This window comes from Semicossyphus pulcher, unplaced genomic scaffold (genome assembly GCF_022749685.1).
Source record: "Semicossyphus pulcher isolate SPU_LCO1_2020_fin unplaced genomic scaffold, fSemPul1.0.p SCAF_16, whole genome shotgun sequence".
Classification (NCBI taxonomy): Eukaryota; Metazoa; Chordata; class Actinopteri; order Labriformes; family Labridae; genus Semicossyphus; species Semicossyphus pulcher.
In genome coordinates this window covers 4,816,986-4,836,976 of record NW_027211670.1, presented here as the reverse complement: position 1 = coordinate 4,836,976, position 19,991 = coordinate 4,816,986, and the positions used below count along the sequence as shown (strand labels likewise).

The window sequence follows — 19,991 nt, the reverse complement described above, 5'->3', positions numbered from 1 at the left end:
TAGCTTCTAGACTGTCCACATAAAAATAACGACACATATGACAAAGAGAAGCCACACACGAAAGCATTTGTGGAGCTGGATCTCAAACATGTCTGCCATTTTTGCTTGAACGATAATCAATTAATCGCTTATTTAATTGCTAACAAATGTATCTTAGATGAACCTTACAATGTGTGAGGGGAAAAATCTGCACATGACATTTATCATTAAAGTTGATTCCAACTTCAGCATTTTCAGCAAGACAAAAACAAAGTAGCTTCTAACCATCACTGACTAAAGTTATACACTGCGCATCAAAACAGTGAGGCATATTCAAACATAGCATGACAGACACGTGTTATGTTCACAATGCCTGGCAATACACTTAATCCAGCTGCAATTCAATGAATGTGAAAGCACAGCCTAAGAAGGAGAGAGAGAGACCAGGAGCAGACAGGAAATGAGAGAACAGGTCAGGGTGGACTGGAACAGGTCCGGACTGGGAGAACAGGATCACATCAAACGAGACAGGAAAGCCAGAAGGGGAACAAGACCAGGACAGGGTTAAAGCAAAGGGCCTCCAGGAGCTACGACTCAGCAAAACCAGTAATCCAAGTGTTAGTCTGCAGTAGTAGTTGCAGCAACACGTGCACATACCCTGAGGACACTGGCACTCATCACAACATGCAATTTATATTAATAATCATCTGCTTCACAATACTTTGTTGAAGCGCTTTCTTTTTGTTGCTTAGATAGAACAAACTGTTCTTGAGGACAACAGGGACCCTGTTTGAAATTCAACTGGAGCCTGTAAGCCGGCCCATTGTCATTCATCTCCTTGTAGTGTCCCACTGGCACAGAGCAACCATGCTAATGTAATGAATTAGTTGATGACAAGATTAAGTGAATTACATTACAGGGTCAACTGGTGTCAGTGAGGACAGCAGACAGACACATCATACAGACAGGTGAGGCAACATTCCTTTGGCCCCAGCTTTCTACAACAATGTAGAAACCAGTAACGATTACCGCTCCGCCGGGGGGGACAGCCTGTGTCCCTGTCCCAGATCTGAGCAGAATACAAACAGCAGCAGGTGAGATCTTGTCATCTACTCACACAAAACCACACAACCACGGTTGCTCAATCCATTTGGGAGATATTCCAAAATGAAAAAGCACAACCTCCTCATTACCGGCAAAACACCAAAATAGCTTCCCTCACATTCTTTGGTAAAACAGTCTCCAGAGGGCCGGGTCAGTATTCCCTGACAGCAGTGTTCGAAAAATACACAGGACACGTCTGGCTTCAAGATACCACTTGGACAGACATGGTTCTTTCAATGGAGCTCAGCACTGGACATTTATGGAAACACGCACTGTGATGAACTCTAGTAGAGTCATCTTGGGGTTTTAGGAGATAGTTATAGTGTCCTTTTCTCGGCTCAAGTCTCTACTTGAGGCGTTTCCATCCAAATGTAAAAGAAATGCCAAGTATGTGTATATTTTGGTCCTAAAATGGCAGTTTGAATACAAACAGTTGGCTTTAAAACCATACCATATTGTATCAGTTCCCCTTTGTCAAATCAATGGACGACGAGCAGTTGCCCAAGAAATACTTATCAATTTTGAAATCGAGTTGCATCACACACATAAGGAGGAAATTTAAGCTTGTACTTCCCTTTATTTCAAACACGCTCACACTTCAACATTTGAACATAATCATCTAAAATGAAGTTATAAAATGATCATGTGTGCCAGAGAGATCTGCATACCGCCTCACATGCTCTCAAGTGATCTCTCAGGGAAGTACATGTAAACAAAATGTAGAGTAGCATGTTGCAATATCCGGCTGTAGTTATGCTTTCCAGTGAAAAAAAAAACAAAAGCAGAAGCTTCAACAAGGCAGGATGTGAAAATAGCTGGGGTCAACGCAGTCCAGTTATTCAGTGAGAAGTGGAGGTGAGATTTTTACACTATCAGTTTTGATATCTGCAAACAGTGCTATGCTTGATAAAAGTTTTATGTAGCTTGGCAACACTGTCAGCAGCTCTGTCCCCCTGTGGTCCTGCTCAGAAAGCACTCGTCCAGATTTTAAATCCAAATGATCAAACTTTGAAATTATCGAGGAGGCCCCGGTGTGACTGCAAACCGTTCGGGAGGTTTAAGATTGGATCCTTAAACCCTCACATTACCAGATAATCTGTGTCAAACATCAGTCCCACATCAGACTTCTCCTCCACCCATCTGGAAGGGTGAACCGGACATAAATCAGCCCAAACTCCTGTAGTCTGAGCCCGGCCCATGGTGGTGTGACGAGATAACTGAAGTCAGACAGGCTGAGGTTCACTCATTCCATATTCAGGACACAGTTACAGTCTGTCTGGGCTACTCTCTCACTCAGTGTTTTACCGGAAATCTATGGCTTAACTGTTGCGGATAACGCTGAAGTACATGGTAGCAAAGCAAGCATTAAAATGTCTGACTTTCCCAGTGATCAGAGCTCAGCTAAGATCTTATCCGCTCATTTTAAAGATGAACAGGGTCAGACCTTAAACAACTTAATGACATATCAATCACTTTGTCAACTATTAAATTAATCGTCAGCTATTTTGATTATGGATTTCACTTACACTAAAAAAAATATCATTAGCTGCAAATGCAGTCAGTGCATGTAAGGCCAACTTGATACTGTTTTGTGTTCACAGAGGTAATAAAATCATATTGTGTGTAGACAAAGACCTGAGTTTGTTGTCAGTGTGATGCCTTGGCAGTTAGTAATTTTCGTTCTTCATGGTTGTTCTCTTTTCAGTTTTCTATTAGGCACGGTGTATTTTTAGCATTATATGCCTCGACAATACAGATCCCTCCACAGTCCTGTGTTGAGAATAGAAGTGCAGCATGGTACAACATTCAGCTCCTTCAGGAAACACGGCAGCTGTTCAGTAGTAGAGCCTAATGTATTCCCAGGGTTATCTCCCATCCTCCGAGCCTATAGGAGACTTTATGGCCGCTGTATGTAGCACTGTGATGTAGTGGAGCTTTAGTGCACTGTGTGTGTGTATTTTAAGAGGGGTGGGGGAAGGGTACATCCAGCCAGATCCAGCCAACCCATCCTGGCTTCAGATTACATTTTGTTTCCTTAGGCACCAGAAAACAAACCACTAACACTGTGTGTATCCAGTTACTGCGCTGCCCAAACACCACATAACCTGGATGTCACATTGCAGCGCTGCAGCTTACTGACCAAATATCAACTAAGTAAATAAAGACTTGTACTGGCACCACTCTACTTTTAAATCCTTGATTGTACTGAAATTACAGCTACTGTTCAATGTCAAAATGACAACATGCCACGACATGAGAGGCGGAGGAGTTTCTGTGCTACCTGTGGATCGAGCACAAACTGTACTGTGCTGTTAACAAAGGAATATTCATACATATTAAAACATGCCTCAAGGTAACTCAGGAAGATTGAACCACCCTGTACATGTAGTCAGTCCACCATCCACTCTATATCTGAACCTGGTGATATAGCCTAACTATGTCCTGGCTTACTGCACAAGATAAATAAACATATTGTCATGCATTGGCTGCATATTATATTATATTTTTTATAGATTCATTTGGAATAGGGCTGGGCAATAAAGTTGAAATAATCATCAAGATATATATTGGGACATTTCCATTATGTATATATGACAATATAATAAATAAGTGTGGGAAAAGTCTTGTCACAATTATCAAACTGATGCTCAAATCAATGAACTGTACTTTATTTTTAAGTATCACATCTCATGTGTAAAACCAAAACTGTACTGATATTATGATACTGATATTACACAATTGATAATAATAATGAACTGAACTGTCAGGGCATATTTTCTAAGTATCCTGTATATAATAACTTTTTCTCATAATTCACTATTACTATTATCCAGACTCTGGAATAATGTCAAATTTTTGATCCATTTATTTCAAAGATGTAGCACATTCTCAACTATTGTATGCCATTTAGTAGAGTAAATAAATTCGGCAGGATGGTAGTATTTTAAACACTATTATAAAGTGCAAACTCATATGCAATTAAGTGCCATAGTCCAATGTATACTGGTACAGATTGTGTTGCCACATCCATATGACAGTCCACTTATCTGTCATTTAGCATCCAAAGCTTCTGTGCTACTGTTTTTCTCTGCGTCTCTGGTTTGTGTTTGCGCTCTGAACAATGCTGCTATTCACAACCCAACACGCAGCTTAGAAATGTTTGCAAGCTGGCTGAACTGCAGCTCTGCAACAACCATGCATGGACTCTGTATGTGGAAGGTTCTTCCACGGTCACGGCCTGTCATTTTCTGCTGATTAGCCACACAGAGATGAACCTCAGGCCACAGACCTAAAAACAAACTAGCAGAACTGCTACTGTACAAACACACACAAACACACGCATGCAGTGGACTGTAATGGAAAACAAAGGCTCCTATAGGCAGTGACCGGGCTGCCCTGCTCTTTCCATTCACTGTGAATCCAGATGAGTGTGGCATTTTTATGCCTAATGTGCTTCTGCTGCTGAGCTTTTTCTTTTAGCTTGTATCAAGTACCAAGTGTCTGCAAGTGAACTACAATGCTGTTTCTGTATTTCATTTGCTGCTGCAAAGATCCTAACTCAGGTTTAACGTTCATTTCTCCGTCTCTGCTGATGAACTCCTCTGTCATGTATTTTTCTCTTTCTTGTTTGAGACCACTTCTGGGTCACTGCAAAGGAATTTACAATGCCATTAATGCAGCTTTCATCAAGCATTCTTTTTTTTCCAATGCCAAGATCTAATAAAGAAAAGTATCTGTCTTCTTTAAGATCCAAGCTGATTTAAGGTACTGTCAGGTTTATTAGGCGGAGAGCACTCAAACAATGAGGCCCCAAGTGGATTGTGAGCCAACGAATGCATGGATGCAGTAACATTTAGCTTTGATAGATCATTAACAAAACTGAACGGCACTGTCAAACTGTAAACACACCGTACACAATATTTTTAATAAGCAGCATTAAAATATGAAAGCAAATGAGGACTGGCCATCATAATTCATCATATCATATTACTAACTGTTAATCTGCTTGATGCATAATAAGGGTTAGATAGGCCTTATTTATCTGTGCATTAGTGGCGTGCTACTGAGCACATGAAAATACCTATAGTGTTATTATCAGTTACAGCTAGAGAATACATTTATTACTAACATAACTCTAATCTAAAATATCTTATTTGAACCCTACAAAAAGGATCACCCAGGGGCAGCCGCGGGAATACTCTATTTTTCATATCTAAATTGAGTTAAAATAAAAACTAGAGAATGACTTTCATCTTTTGCATCACTGTGTTGTACAGTGTTAAATGTGCTGAATCCGAGCGGGCGGACTCGAGCTGGCTATGGGAGATCGTTGTTTGCATAATTCAGTTTTAGGGATATGAAGTATTTGAAGACAGTCCTTGAAAATTGAGTCCATCCATCCATTATCTATACCGCTCTCCTGTTCAGGGCTTGAGCTGATCCCAGCTGTCATTGGGCAAGAGGCGGGGTACGCCCTGGACAGGTTGGCTGTCAAAAGCAGGGCTGACATATAGAGACAGACAACATGCAATTCTAGAGTCAACAATTAACCTAAAGAGCATGTCTTTGGACTGTGGGAGGAAGCCGCAGTACCCGGAAAGAACCCACGCAGGCACGGGGAGAACATGCAAACTCCACACAGAAAGGCCCTCTGCAGCCGAGTTGAATCAGGAACCTACTAGCTGTGAGGCAGCGTCCTGTATTTCTATGTTTTGTTCATGTTTTCAACATGCAGAAATGTTGCATGCTCTTTTTATCAAAATGTGACGAATTGAGAGATTGTGGAGGACAGCCTTCAGACAACAAGGCTTGAACAACTTCAAACAGCTTGTTTTGTCCGACCAACAGTAAAAACCCCCAAAAATTATTGACTTTAATAGAACACGATAGAAAGTAAATCCTCCAATTCATAAAGCTGGCATTACAAAACAACCATTATAACACAGTAATCCAGTTACTTGTTCATCAACTCATCACAGCTATTTGGCTGCTTCAGCTCTTTTTGACAATGTTAAGCTATTTGTGTGTGCAGCTAATTGTGTATAACCAAGACAAAATTGTATTGTTCTAAGCTATCAACCCTTGTGATGGGTAACCATTGCTGATTTAGCCCAACAAAAGACATTTGGAGCTTCATTGCTGCTGTAGTTTTAGACTGATCTGTTAATCAAGTTAGGTTCATAATTGCTTAAATTGCATTATTTTTCAACTCAGATATATAGCCATGCACCATTAAGCCTCAGTGAGCCGTTGCTAGCCCAGTATACTCGTACACTACTGGCCTGTCTGACCACAGACACTTGACAAAGGCCTGACAGCTTGGCTTGACACACTTCTTCTAATCTAATCTCCAATCCTTCTCCACTGTATTCACTCGGCTAGTTAAGCCCCTTGCTAATGAGACTGTGCCCCATTGTATGGCATTAAACCAGAACACTACTCACTGCCTAAATCACATCACACACAGGGACCAATTCTACCAGAGAATTAGGAAGCAGGGAGCATGTTTGTTGTGAGCGATATAAGTGTAGTGTCACCCCACTATTCCTTTATAAACCCACAGATGACTTGATGTAAATGCAAAATAATACTAGGCTATGAAGGCGTTTTTCTACAACACATACAAAGCACCATGAGCCGTAAATACACATAAAAACAGCACACAAACAGAACTACCACAGACAAATCCAAATTCAATCGTACATAAATAATAGCCCTACTAGAGACATATGACCCTTGGATGATGATATATACTGGAAGATGTTGTATCTAATAACTTACTGCCCTCATGAAATTGCAAATATTATGTACACAAAGTCACAGCAATAATCCCATCAGACCTGAACTGGGGTTTGGCCAGTTATCTGCATTGGCAGATACAATGATTGTGTGAACAAAAGAAGACGGGGAGCAGGCACACTGTACAGTGAGACAGCGCTGTGTGAGTGCCAGCCAAGGGCTTGTCAGGGCAAATATTTCATTGTTTGCTGCCTTTGGCATCTTACCCCATTATGAAAATAGCCCTTTTTTTAAGGAGGGGAAATTCAGACCAATATATTGCCAAGATTTTTATCCACCCCTGCCTGCCTGCGTGCCTGCCTACTGGCTGAATTAATGCAATAATTGTACCTCAAGCAGAAAATATGTCTGTTCCTGAACGCTCCGAAAGTGAACTGTAACACTGAGTTGTTTTAAAATGACAGACAATATTTAAACGAAGACAAACTGCCCATTGTTTAGTCAAGGCAGTTTTATGTTTTTACAAGTCCCAGCATTCCTGTGTCCCTATCCAAGTCGGAAAGGTTGCCGCCACAAAAATACAGGCATACGGGGATTTATGGACGACCATCACGCTCAAATAATGTAGATTGTGAGCAATAAGCACGAGGTAATAGGGATTATCTCAACGTAAAGGCTGTAACGCGGGATAGATCTAGCAAACTAGCCTCACCTCCATCAGCTGATGTGCAGTATACAGCAGATTAAAGCATTTAGCTGCTCGGGACTCACATTCCTACACATGCTTTTACAAATGCAGCCCCCCTCAGAGAACAACACCATAACAGCTTCCAGGTGCTCCTCAGCGACAAATTGATTATTTTGACATCAAGGCTTTACATTATAATCCCGTATTGCATGAAGTCATGTCGTACAAACACAACCTGGAGCCCACGGCGGTCTTACCATTCTTATCAATAACTAAACATGGAAACATGTTGGTATGTGTCAGCCACAATAAATTATGAGTTGGATAAGTTGAAATAAGCAGACTAACGTTCCTGTCTGGACCAACATTAGCTGTTTGCTTTCCAAACCCCCCTGCTGGCAGTCTGCCTCCAATTAACTTGCCTAGTGCTCAAATAACTAGTCAAACTTATACACGCAACAACACACATAAATGCGAAACAATAATGAATATAAGCAGTATATTCAATGGTCAGAAGAGCGATAATAATCAGGGGGAAGCCACAGAATGTCCGCCTGGCAGCCTGCTACTCTGTCTTGCTGGCTAGCCACCAACCAACCACAGAGATTTTACCGTTTGCTTTGCATGTAACAGACCAGAGAGGAGGACACAATCAGTGGGTTCCTTACCGTCAAGTCGGGATTGTCGCTGTCACGATGGTTTACAGCTCGTATAACCCCGGACCTCCACGGCCACCGACCGGTGTCGCCGATTTCAGGCGGCTCGTCCCCGCTGACACAGAGGAACCGCTTCCCGACCAGCTCCGGCCGAGCCTCGACTGCCATGGCCCTGCGCTGGTCAAAACCCCCCCTCGAAAAAACTTCCCAACAACGACGCCCTTACAGATCTGCCATTTACGACATTAAAACAGCTCTGAAGAATCCAACAGTACAAAGAAAATAAAAAAGGAAAAGTTGTTGGTGGTTAAACGCTGAAAAACCGACCCGGGGGATTTAAATGTGTAGCAGTCTCCACCCGCGCGAGCGTCAGTCTCTTTTCTCTCAGCATGAAGGAACGGTGGAACACTGAACCGCAGCACAGCCGACATCCATACTGGTGTTCTTCCGCGGGATGGATCCTCAGGCATTCACAGGCCGCAGCACAGCAGTGTCAATCCGCTCAATTAAACCTCATAGTCGGTACTATTTTTTCAGAAATAGCACTACTACTATGCTCTTTAAAGTTCTGCTGCTATGGTTTCTTATATTTCTAATTCTGGTGCTACTTATATTGCTTTTGTTACATCTAGTTCCCATGCTGCTACATGGTTCATTGCACTATTGTCGCCTGTCTATAAGTGTTGTTGTGTTTTCTTAAATAATGTATATATATATATATACATTGAGAGTAAAAAATAAAAGTTAAATTCCGTATTCTGATACTTAAAACAAGCAGTGCTAATAGGCATGCAAGGTTCATGTATACTCTTAAACCCCTATTTGCAAGGCAGACTGTTGCAATGGAGCTATAACTGAAAGCGACACTCATAAAAACAAACTCTTATCTATGGCACAACTTCCAGTGTAGTCAGTTGAACATACCTTAGGTTTAATTTTTGTCTTTCAATTCATGTATTTAATTATTTGGTGCTGCTTTAAAGAGTTTAGTTCTAGCTGTATGTAGTTCTCAGAAATTGCAACACGACACACAATATCAACGCACTGGTGTCCTTTGTACACAGCAGAGCACCTATGCAAAATGTAGCTAACAACCACAGTTAGACCACCTTGTGCAAATAACAGGATTGGAATGACTGAATTACTAGCATGGCAGGAAGTGAGGCAGTTAACACAGCTAAAAGGGAAAACATATTTTTAAAACTTTTGCAGTATGGTTTTTACTGTATTTCAGCATGTATTATTAGTAAAAACAAGTCAAGCAAGAGTCAAGAGTCTGCTGTTATTTATTCATATAATATTGATAGGAAAATCATGGCTGCATAGATCAGTTTAAAAAGTATAGTGAAAATGTCATTGTTATAACCTGCTGTTTATTTTTGTATCTTACACCTTCTTAATCCGGCTCTATTGTATGTGAACATTTCATTCAGAATGCAGCTGACATGTCTGGTCTCTTTCTTTCAGGTTGGATTTATAGTGTGCACTGTGTTCCACTGAGTCCTGCTGGGCTGTAAAGGAGCACGACAGAGACAGAGACAGAGAGAGAGAGAGAGAGAGTCAGTGAAGGAGAGAATGAGGCAGAGGAACTGAAGGAGCACAAGAGAGGGAAGGTTTATGTGTGTGTTTGTGCGCATGTGGCTCCATGGAGGATTGCACGCTTGTGTGCTTTTGCTCGTGTGTGTTTGTGTGTGTGTTCAGAGTGTAGGGATCTTAAGGACAGTATAGAGGTTTGTGTGTGAAGCATGTAGAAAGCACTTCGCCTGGAGCGACCTCAAGGGTGGAATAAAAGTGAGGGAGAGAAAGAGAGAGAGATGGAAGGATGGTGAGGGAAACGCAGGGGACATGAGGATATAAGCAGTGAGGGAAAAGAGGAAAGATGCTGAAATACAACTATATGGACATATAAGAGTAAAGAGGAGAGAGGAAATAAAAGAAGGAAAAGAGGAAGAAGGAAAAGTAAAAATAGAGCAGAGGTGGTTCTCTGAAGTGGAAAAAGAAAATGAAACTATTTCAAGGGAAAGCATGAACTTGGGTGACTCATTTAAATATTGTGCCATGATTATTGAACAGGTATAATAAGTGCAAAAAAAACAGATTTCGAAAAAAATTTTGGCAGTAGGGTTAATTTCATTCATTTTCATTCAAAAAATATCTCAGCAGCAGGATGACTTGAGAATGGTTAGAAAGTAGGGATGCACGATATAATCGGCATGTAATCGGTATCTGCAGATATTGGCTTGAAAATGAGATATCGGCATCGATATTTTCCGCCGATAAAAGAACGCTTTAGTTATGCCTACATGCTCGATGATTCCCTAAAAAAGAAAACAAAATGTTACAAATAAATATGGTATTTTGTACATAACATTAGTTTAAATACTTTTCTTATATTGGCCAGTGAATGTGTACATTTTAAAAAGCACTGTATTATGTTATTTCTGCATCTGCCAGTGGGCCACAACATAAGATTAGGCATGATATCAATTCTGCTACAGGGGAGACTTGATGTTCTCTGCAATTAGGTGGAAAAAACATGTGGCTAATATATTAGTATCGAAATCGTCAGAAAGGGATATCGGATATGGGCAAAAAATCCAATATTGTGCATCCCTATTAGAAAGCATTTGTTTTGTTGTTGACAGATTTAAGCTAGCAGTTTCCCTGCTTGCTACCTTTGTGTAAAGCTAGCCTAAATCCTAGACCCTGGAACTAAGAAACTAATAACCATATGCCCATCTGACTCATGGATAAAATGGCAAAACATGTGCATGAAATATGGGGGAGTGTTTAATTAGCAGAGGAAGAATCTGTTTAAACCTAAAGATGAGGTCATGGTGTCATTTAAAGAACAGTATTTCACTGGATATCAATAGATCTTGAGTAGCTGGTTAGCCTTTTTTAGCTAAATGACAGGTAGCAGGGGAAAGTACCTGGTTCAGTATAAAATTCAAAAATACCCCCACAACCTTTAGAGTTCAGTTAACAGCAACTTTTTGTATCTGGTTTGTCTCAAACAGAAAAGTAAAAAGGACAACTTATTGTTTAAGGGGTGGTTGTGTTCTGGGCATGCTCAGGGCTTTCCATCTGTGGAAGGTTCTGTCCTCTTGAAGGTTTGTTCAGGTTGAACGCAGAGAGAATGTTTGGTAGCTGAGTTAAATATAAATATGAAGGAAATTGTGAACACACAAACCTCAGTAGATCCCCCCGAGTGTACGCTGAGGCAATGAAACAAGTCTGCACAAATGAACTTAAGTGAATACTTAGGGCTTTGCCAATTACGTCTGTACAGTCACTACGCGGGCTGTTTGTGGTGAATAAACCCTGACTGCAAAACAGCCAAATGTGTAAGAAAAGGGAGAGGTGAAAATTTTCAATTTAATACAAGCAGTATTCAGTATTTTGGGCAGTTGTGGCACGGTGGTGGAGTCTGTCATCTTTCGAGTCTGGGGTTCGATCCCCGTTTCCCTTGGTCTGAATGTCAGGGTGTCCTTGGGCAGGACACTGAACCCAAAATTGCTCCTGGTGGCATAGCCAACGGGTATGAATGTGATTACTGATTGACAGTTGGGCACTTTAGGTAGCAGCCTCTGCCATTACTGATGAATGTGTGTGTGTGTGTGTGTGTGAATGGGTGAATGTGACCAGTAGTGTAAAAGCAGCTTTGAGTGGTCGCAAAGATTAGAAAAGCGCTACATGGGTACAGTCCATTTTACCATTTATTCACAGGTAACAGTTTGTAAACCTAAACTTGTTGCAAATGTGTGTTGTTGAGCAGCAGCTCAGGAAAGTTGAAAAATCTGTAGTTCTTCTGTCACCAACTGCGGTTTTTGATTTAGTTGCCTTAAAGAACTACAGGCTAGTTCGGCTTGGCTTTTGAGTCTAAACCTTGGCTAGTATAAGAGACTACAGACAAAACTGGGTTACAACAACGGCCAATGTTCTTTTATGGTTTGGAAGAGGATAGATTTTACAGTGTACAGGTTGAGTCATATTCAGCCATATTAATTTGAGCGATCCTATACGGCTGAAAAAATGCAGCAGAGCGTGGCCAAGGCTGCGACTTCTCGCATGCAACAAATCCTGGAATATGTAGGCGCTGCTGGCATGGCAAAGCAAGCTCAGTTTTCTCTGTCAGTACACCATGAGCTGAGGAATGTTACATCTTTTGAAAATCATCAAGAAAATGACTTTGTTGAACAGGTTGTTTATGCTCTTTGGCTGCTACAATGATACGTATTGTTGATGATGATGATGATTCCTATTGTATATATTTTTTTACTTTCTCTACCCTGTTTGTTATTTCAAATATGATGTATTCTTCTGACTGGACTCTGTATGACATTAAACAGTATTGTGAGGTTTGCAGCGGAGCAGCTAAATGCTCAGTGTGGAGGTGTTTTCAGTTCAGCTGTGATCCTCTGATGAAGTCCCAGACAGGCAGTGTGACCAGAGAGGCTCCACTGGGAATCTCCCTCACACTGCTGCACTCTGCTGCACACTGCAGCAGCCGCCTTCATGAATAACAAGTAGCTATGAATCCAAACCCCCCTCCACCTCCATACACAGTCAGTCTCCCATCATATGTGCATGCAGGCACAAATCTGCATGTGGTCACAGATATTCACATCTGCAAATATATAAAGGTACAAGCGCTATGTGCACATATACAGGCTCACACATGTTTGTGTGCTCTGATATCATTATCGGCACACACAGATGGACACGCACACACAAAGAGACAGGCATGCTGAAGCTCACAGATGGGGTTTGTGTCTGCCAAATGCTATGTATGGAAAACTGTAATGAATATGATTATGACCTAAAGACTGGTGTGGTTTACATAATGAGCAAGACAAAGGCAGTGCACCGCATTTGTACTTCAGTTATCCAGAAGAGAATTAATAAATAAAATACTCTCTATTTAAGCAATTTCAGCAAGCAATATTTTGCTGGTGTTTCTCTGATTCACTGTTGTATATAACAAATCCTACATGCATGTGTAATACTGCAATGTAGATAAATACCAACGTTACAGTGAGAACAAGAACCAAATATAAATCTAAAGTACAATTGTAAAAAATAATTGACAAATGCATCACAAATCAATATGTTGTACTATTCCATTCCTTGCACAGTGTACATTTGAGAAGACTTGTTTTTGGTTCAGTGCTATGAAGGTTTATTGAATGTTTTATAGTTCTCGTTTGTGTTTATTTTGTTTGTCAAAGAACAAAAGAGGGAAAGATCCACTTATGTGGTGTTCTCTCATGCCTTGGTCTTTAAATGATTCTTTATGGTTTTCTGCATATCAAGGGATACTGACTACTGAAGTGGTCCATTAGACTTAATGATCATAATAATCATAAAGATAAGCAAACGTCTCCCGATCAATAACTGATTACCCTAATGAACACCATAATGACGTGAAATATTTACCAACAAGGGTTTCCAAGAGGTCGCTTGTTTTGTTTTACTGAGCTCCCCTAACAGGCGGTGACACTTCCTTTGGTCGATTCAACAAAGATTAAATAAAAAATCTTGTATGTAATAAAGACGAAATGCACAGATTGAACTAAATATGGTTATTTTTCAATACTTTAAATCTTCGTGATCATTTTGAGTGACCTGGACCTAAAACAAGGTCATTCCCATTCCCATGCTGGGAAAAAGCTTCTCCCCCAACAACAACGCCTGGAAAACCTTCATCTCATTGCTTCATTCTCCCATTGGTTAGAACCCGCCACGAGTCGAAGACTGACCAATGAGAGTGTAGGTTGCTGAGTTTGAAATGTCACCGCTTCCATCAAACCCTTGAGTCACATGGGCAATGGTGGCCAACCAATGAGAGTATTTATTTGTTGTAAACAGACTGAACTGGCCAATAGGTGGCTTGGGAGGTTGTTCTTTTCCTGTTGACGTCAGTGGCTATCCGAGCAGCTTTCTGGTGCCAGGATGAACTGGTGGGTGAAGTAGAGGAGGAAGGAGGAAACAACCTGGAGGGAATAAGAAGAGAGTGCTACAAAACATCAGGAAAATTGCGGATGAATATGCTTATAAAGACAGAACATTAAGATTGGACGGTTTTTGTGAAATGTTGTTCGTCTTATGTACAGCGAGATAACTATCTGGTCTTGGATCCGCTCATCGAAGTTTTGGCTAAAGAAGTTTACAACGGCACGGCTAACCACTAACGTTATTACCGGGGCTGTCGTCCACTACTGATACACACCTACACAACAAAGAAAGAAAACATGGTGTCCTGGATAATCTCAAGAAGCGTTGTGTAAGTACAAAGACTGCTACGAGAGATAATTTAAGTTGTATTTTTCTTTTACCTAACAGAGATAATTAAGGCAGTTCATGGGATGAGCTTTGTTAGCTTACTTGGCTAACTTGTTACCGTCCTTTGACTAAGTTACGTCTCAGTCCTTTAATATTTAAGACTAGTTGTAAAAATATTCTACATTGAAGGTTATTATTTATGTTAGCAACTTGTTTCAAGGCCCCACAAACACCCGGCACTCTTCTTTTATGTTAAAAATAGTTGTTTGGCCTTGTTGCTGGTGATTTGTTATTGGCTCGAATGCTAATGCTACCATGTTGTTTATGAATCATAGCCATGCACACGGTTGGTGAGTCAACCTTTCAATATGTAACTCTTTGTTAAGTAAGGTGGAACTGTTCAAGCCTCGACGTGTTCCTCTGTGAAGGAGTGTCAGGTACAGCTGTCATCTTGAAGATATTATTAGCCAGCCAGCTCTGCCCAATTTAACCTGGCAGCCATAACAATGTCAGGACACAGGAAGAAAGGCGTCCTCAAATGAATCTAAGTGGATTTGCATGGATTTGTTTAGTTATTGTGTAACTAGTTTTCCATTGTCATGCCAAATGAAATCTCGTGTAAATACAGCAGAAGCCAGAGACTCAGGTTTAATACACCGGATTGCTATTTTGGGTAAAAAGGCCCATTTTGACTCAACAACATGCCTTTTTTACTTTCTCTTTATCTCTCTCTAATTTCTCTCACTTTCCTTTGCTGTCTGTATACATCCAGGAAAGGTTGTTACATAACTAGGTGGTAATGGAGGACAGGAATGCAGTGAAAAGAACAGAAGGGAGTGGTGGAAAAATATCACACGCCTTTCCTTCTTCACTGATGTGAGATAATAAACACATTCTTTTGTAACAGGCTGCTGTCAGGCATCAGTACATGATTCACCGCTTTTCAAAACCTGAGTCTGACTGTAGCAAACACATGACTTCAGGCTCCTTCATCTCATAACCATTCCATAACCTTGTATAGTCTCCTTCTGTCTCTAAATGCTGTTTTTGCAGAATGGTATTGAATAGAAGAGTACATCACCTTGCAGTATCATGGCTATGACAACGTGCAGGAAAATAACCACACTTATTTATGCAAAGTTGTGAATAGTCTGCATGATGAGGCTTATTTGATTTGATTCAAATGAATATGTATTAACTATGTCATTTTTTTGTTCTTACTTGATTTCCGAGCCAACCTCAAATGTAAAGTGCATTTGATAACATTTCAATTTAGATGACAAGAATGTATTGTTGAAACAATGCTGTCCCCAGTGTCTACTTTAAGGTCATAGTAGTTTCATTATTAACTGTTTAAGAGCATAAATGTATCATAGAAAGCATCTTTGCTCTTTTAAATTCAAGCTGAAGAGTTTATGTGGATAAAACCACCCCAATGAGAAAAGGCCTTTTAATGAGTAGGTAAAACATTAACAATGGATTCAGCCTTTTGCTGTTTTCCAATATGCCATCCAGAATTTGTCCACCATTTTGTTAGTGTGCTTCTTATTCTACAAAATGTTTAGGTGACTATAAGGTCAAAGAACTAACATTCGGCTGTCATTTTTGGTAACATCCATATCAGATGAATGGTAGTGGATTTGGACCATTCACATAATCTTGAGGTGCGTGTGCCCGTTCAAACAGACACAAACAAACACGGCTCTGGTTCTCCTTCACCAAAACAGTTGCGCTTCATGTAGTGCTGATAACAACACAGGACAGGAATCGCTCCACTTTTAGCTTGTCCTCCTTTGTGTGTAGTGAAGTAGTTTACCTTTCTAACAGCAGCTAGCAAGAACAAAAAGGTCAACAGCTGTCTGAATGTGGCTGTCTTTATCATCTAAAGTTTCTTCCTGGCCAAAACTCCTGTGCTGTGTTTAGCACTAACTAAAACAGGCTCAGCAGTGTATCCAAATCACTCTGTTTAAGGGGTCCTTACAGAGCAGTGTGGAGGCTAGTTTGAAAAAACCAAAGAGAACTGAAACTTATTTTGTTTATTTTTATTCTATAAAGAAGAAAAGCAGCCAAACCATTCCAGACTAGGATTAAATTGTTTTCTTTCTGTCCACTTTCTACCTCTACACAAATCCTCCATCAACCGTCTAAGGGGCCTGTCATGCATCAATAGAAATAGCCAGACGCTGGTTTTCAACTCAGCACTTCATGACTGGCTAATTTTAGGCGTCAGCCTCCAAGGAATGGTTCCAAGATATTTGTGCAGCTCTTTCTCTGAGTTGGAGCCTCCCTTATAGTGTTGACAAAGAAACTCGAGTTCTCTGCCTAATAGTTGAAGGGCCACAGAAAGCACAGAGATTGATCCAAAGAATGTGGATGTCTGTGGTGATATTTATCACATAGCAGATAATGTTCTTCTAAATATGTAGCAGGGCCATTAAAAAAGGCACAGAAGGTTAACACCGTCACGAGTTTCGCCACAATGTATAATGCTGTGATACAGTATAAACCTGTTGCTCAGAATGTTTAACTCAGAGGTATGATTGGATGGCTGATTAGCTGTGTGGTGTTTAAATGCACCACATTGTACAGGTGTGAGTTTTTAAAGTACTCTGGATGGAGTTGGAAACTTGGAATGTTGTGTGCCGTCTGTCTGCTTTGGTCTGCTTGTACTTCCCAGTAGAGTAAAGAACAAGCCTTTCAGGATCTGTAGGATGCATGGTGTGCTTTCACTGCCTGAGGCTCATAGAAGCGTTATTCCTGAAAACACTCTCAAATCTGTTATTTAATATGAACGGTGAGATTCTGGTCATACTTGCACCAATTATTATTGTGGTAATAAAACTTATATAGCTGGAAACTGTTTTTCTGGAAAATCTACAGACAGGCCTAAAGAGGCCAATTTTGGCACACTGTGTTCAGTAATCCAAATGTATTAAGCCCAGTTCAGATCAATGATTCGCAACGCAACAAAACAGTTTTAGAATGTTGCAGAGAAAATTCAGCGGTGTGAACTAGTTTGTTGCAGAGCGTCTCAAGCCTTAGCGTGGAGTTGCAGAAGGTTTGACTTGACAAATGCAGTTTTAGAACTGACTGATGTAGCTATTTCTCTTCAGCCAATCAGGAAACAGCATAAATTAGTGTAGGCACCCTGTCTCTGATGCTGCAGTAGCAAGAGACGGCTCTAGATCCTCTCTTTCCAAACTCTCCGTCTTCGAAGTTTATTAATCAGTGTTGCAGCTAACATTGTGAGCATGTCACTGTCATCCATTTCTTTTTATAACAATAGCAGAAATCCAGCTAGATAATTCATGTAACCTAGGCCTTACTAACGTTAGAGTATTAATGCAGAAGTAGTGGGGTGTGTCAGTGCGTCGTTGCTATGGAGACGGTCAGCTGTGTCTGTGTGCGTTGCGTTGCTTTGCTTTGATGTGAACGGCCCAGTTTTAAAGGTTTACGATCAGATGTTGAGGGATTCTTTTGGCAGTTGCATCGAGTCTCATTGCGAATCATTGATCTGAACTGGCTTTATGTAAAAATCTATTTGTCCATTGAAAACCTTTTTTGCGAACAGCCAAAATCGCTTTGCTAATTAAAGAAGCAATAAAATTGGACTTGTTTGAGCTTGTTGAGCATCTAAAGCATCAGCATTTATGAATTCAGTGTAGTCTCAAAATGTCTAGAAAGAACATTTCAGTCCATCCTTGCTCTGTGAAATGAAGGCCTAGTTTTAGAAGCGGATGTCTCACAGGTCTTCAAAGTGTAGCTTCATGAAACGGTATCTGAAAACACTAGTCTTAACATCAACAGCGATGAGGAGACTCCAAGAGTCTTGAGTAGAGTAGCAGAGACAAAGCAACATCTGAGAGCTGCCAATGAAAGGAAAAGATCAGATGGGAGAAAGAGAGCGCAGGCACTGGACAGAAGAAGATGGACAAGAAAGTGTTACTGACAGGCAAATCTGAGTTTGAAGTGTTTGGATCCCAAAGAAGAACATTTGTGAGACGCAGAACAAATAAAAAGAAGCTGGAGAAGGGCTTTATGCAGTCTGTCGGACATGCTGGTGGTAATGTGATGGTCTGTGGAGGCTTGGTTGCTGGTAAAGTGGGAGATTAGCGCAGAATAAAAAGGATATGAAGGCTGTCACTTCATTTTGGAACGCCATGCCATCCCCTTTTGGACGGCACTTCACTGCAACCCCTTTTTTCCACAGCAGGACCATGACCCAAAGAACAGCACTGAACTATGTAAGTAGCAGTCAGCTGGTATTCTGTATAATGGAGAGGCCAGAACAGCCATGGGATCTCAACTCGATTGAGCTGTTGTGGGAGCAACTTGACCTTCTGTTAAGTGTGGAAGAAGTTCCCATCTAGGCAATCCAAGTAGTGGGAGGTTCTTCAGAATGCATGAGGTAAAATATCTGAAGATTACCTCAACAAACTGAGAGCCGGAAGTTTCCGGGGTGGCATCCAGTCGTCCATTTTTGAACGTGATATCTCAGGATCCCTTCAAGGGAATTTGGAAATTTTATACAGACATGTTTGTAAACTGCATCTTCATCTTGTCTGCCTGCTTGGCCTTTGGTTGCATTTTGTTGCAGCAATGTTACTATGCTCTGTGACCTCAGCTATGAATTCAGAGATTACAATGCTATTTTTCTTAAAAAGGGTTGTAGGCTATCTCTGTAATGATGAGATTTATGCCCCCATAAATATAAAAACCATTGAACTGAAGTCTGAGCCTGTGAAGTAAGCTTTTGGACGTGGGAACATTCAGAGAGCTGCGAGCCCGGTGTAAATGATGTATGTCCTTTGTTTCCCTGTGAGGAAATACTGTGGGGACGAACAGACCTGGATCTGAACCAGTCTCATTTGCTGTAGCAGCAGTTCTCTCAACAATCCTCCCTCTGTGTTTTTAGGGGAAAAGTCATGTAATCAAATTCTTATTCCTGAAGCTCAAACCAGATGTTGGAGGCTCAAGTCCTTTTTTTTCTCCCTCCTCCCTTTCTCTCTCCTCCTCTCCTTCTCGGTGTGTCTCTTGTTTTTTTTATTGCTCTTGTTCTCTCCTTCTCTCTTGTCGTCCTGTCATCCCCCTCCCTCCATCTGGTTGTTGGTGGTGTACGGTGTCAGGAAACTGAGAAATTGACCTGAAGCCCAGAGCCACGGCCCATCTAGGAGCACCGGGGCTATTTTCTCAGCTGCATGCAGAGAGAGGGGGAGAGGGTGTTGAAACGGGAAGAAGGGGGGAGAGAGGGGAAATGGAGAGATGGCAGTTTGGGTATGAAAAAGGGGCCCTGTTTCTCACAAAATTGTTTCAAGATTACTTCAGTGCACGTTCAGCTCATTTTGTGTGAGCCTTGTTAAAGTGTATGCTTGTTTAGTTCCCTGAAAGAAGTAACTGTACATTTAAGAGCTTTGGAAATATGAAGACTTGTCCAGGATACATGAAGTGGTCTCAGGGTGGATGAACCTGTTAGTATTACCAAGTGGGATCAGGAGACTTTTTCTGTAATAATTGTACTTGACAGTGGTGCTGTCTAATCA

General features: G+C 41.0%; 2 protein-coding genes across 2 annotated transcripts in view; one reads left to right on the top strand and one right to left on the bottom strand.

Annotated features, from left to right (window-relative positions):
- The window catches only part of LOC138593619 (probable JmjC domain-containing histone demethylation protein 2C), a 72,665-nt gene extending 64,182 nt beyond the window's left edge, over positions 1 to 8,483 (bottom strand). The window contains exon 1 of the mRNA XM_069664691.1: positions 8,179 to 8,483. Coding sequence (XP_069520792.1) covers positions 8,179 to 8,334 — 156 coding nt within the window. The 5' untranslated portion in view covers positions 8,335 to 8,483. The remainder of the gene's footprint in view (positions 1 to 8,178) is intronic.
- A 5,642-nt stretch (positions 8,484 to 14,125) lies between these two features.
- Positions 14,126 to 19,991, top strand: part of reep3b (receptor accessory protein 3b) — a 40,445-nt gene continuing 34,579 nt past the window's right edge. Inside the window, exon 1 of the mRNA XM_069664988.1 lies at positions 14,126 to 14,452. Within this exon, the coding sequence (XP_069521089.1) occupies positions 14,421 to 14,452 (32 nt within the window). The 5' untranslated portion in view covers positions 14,126 to 14,420. The remainder of the gene's footprint in view (positions 14,453 to 19,991) is intronic.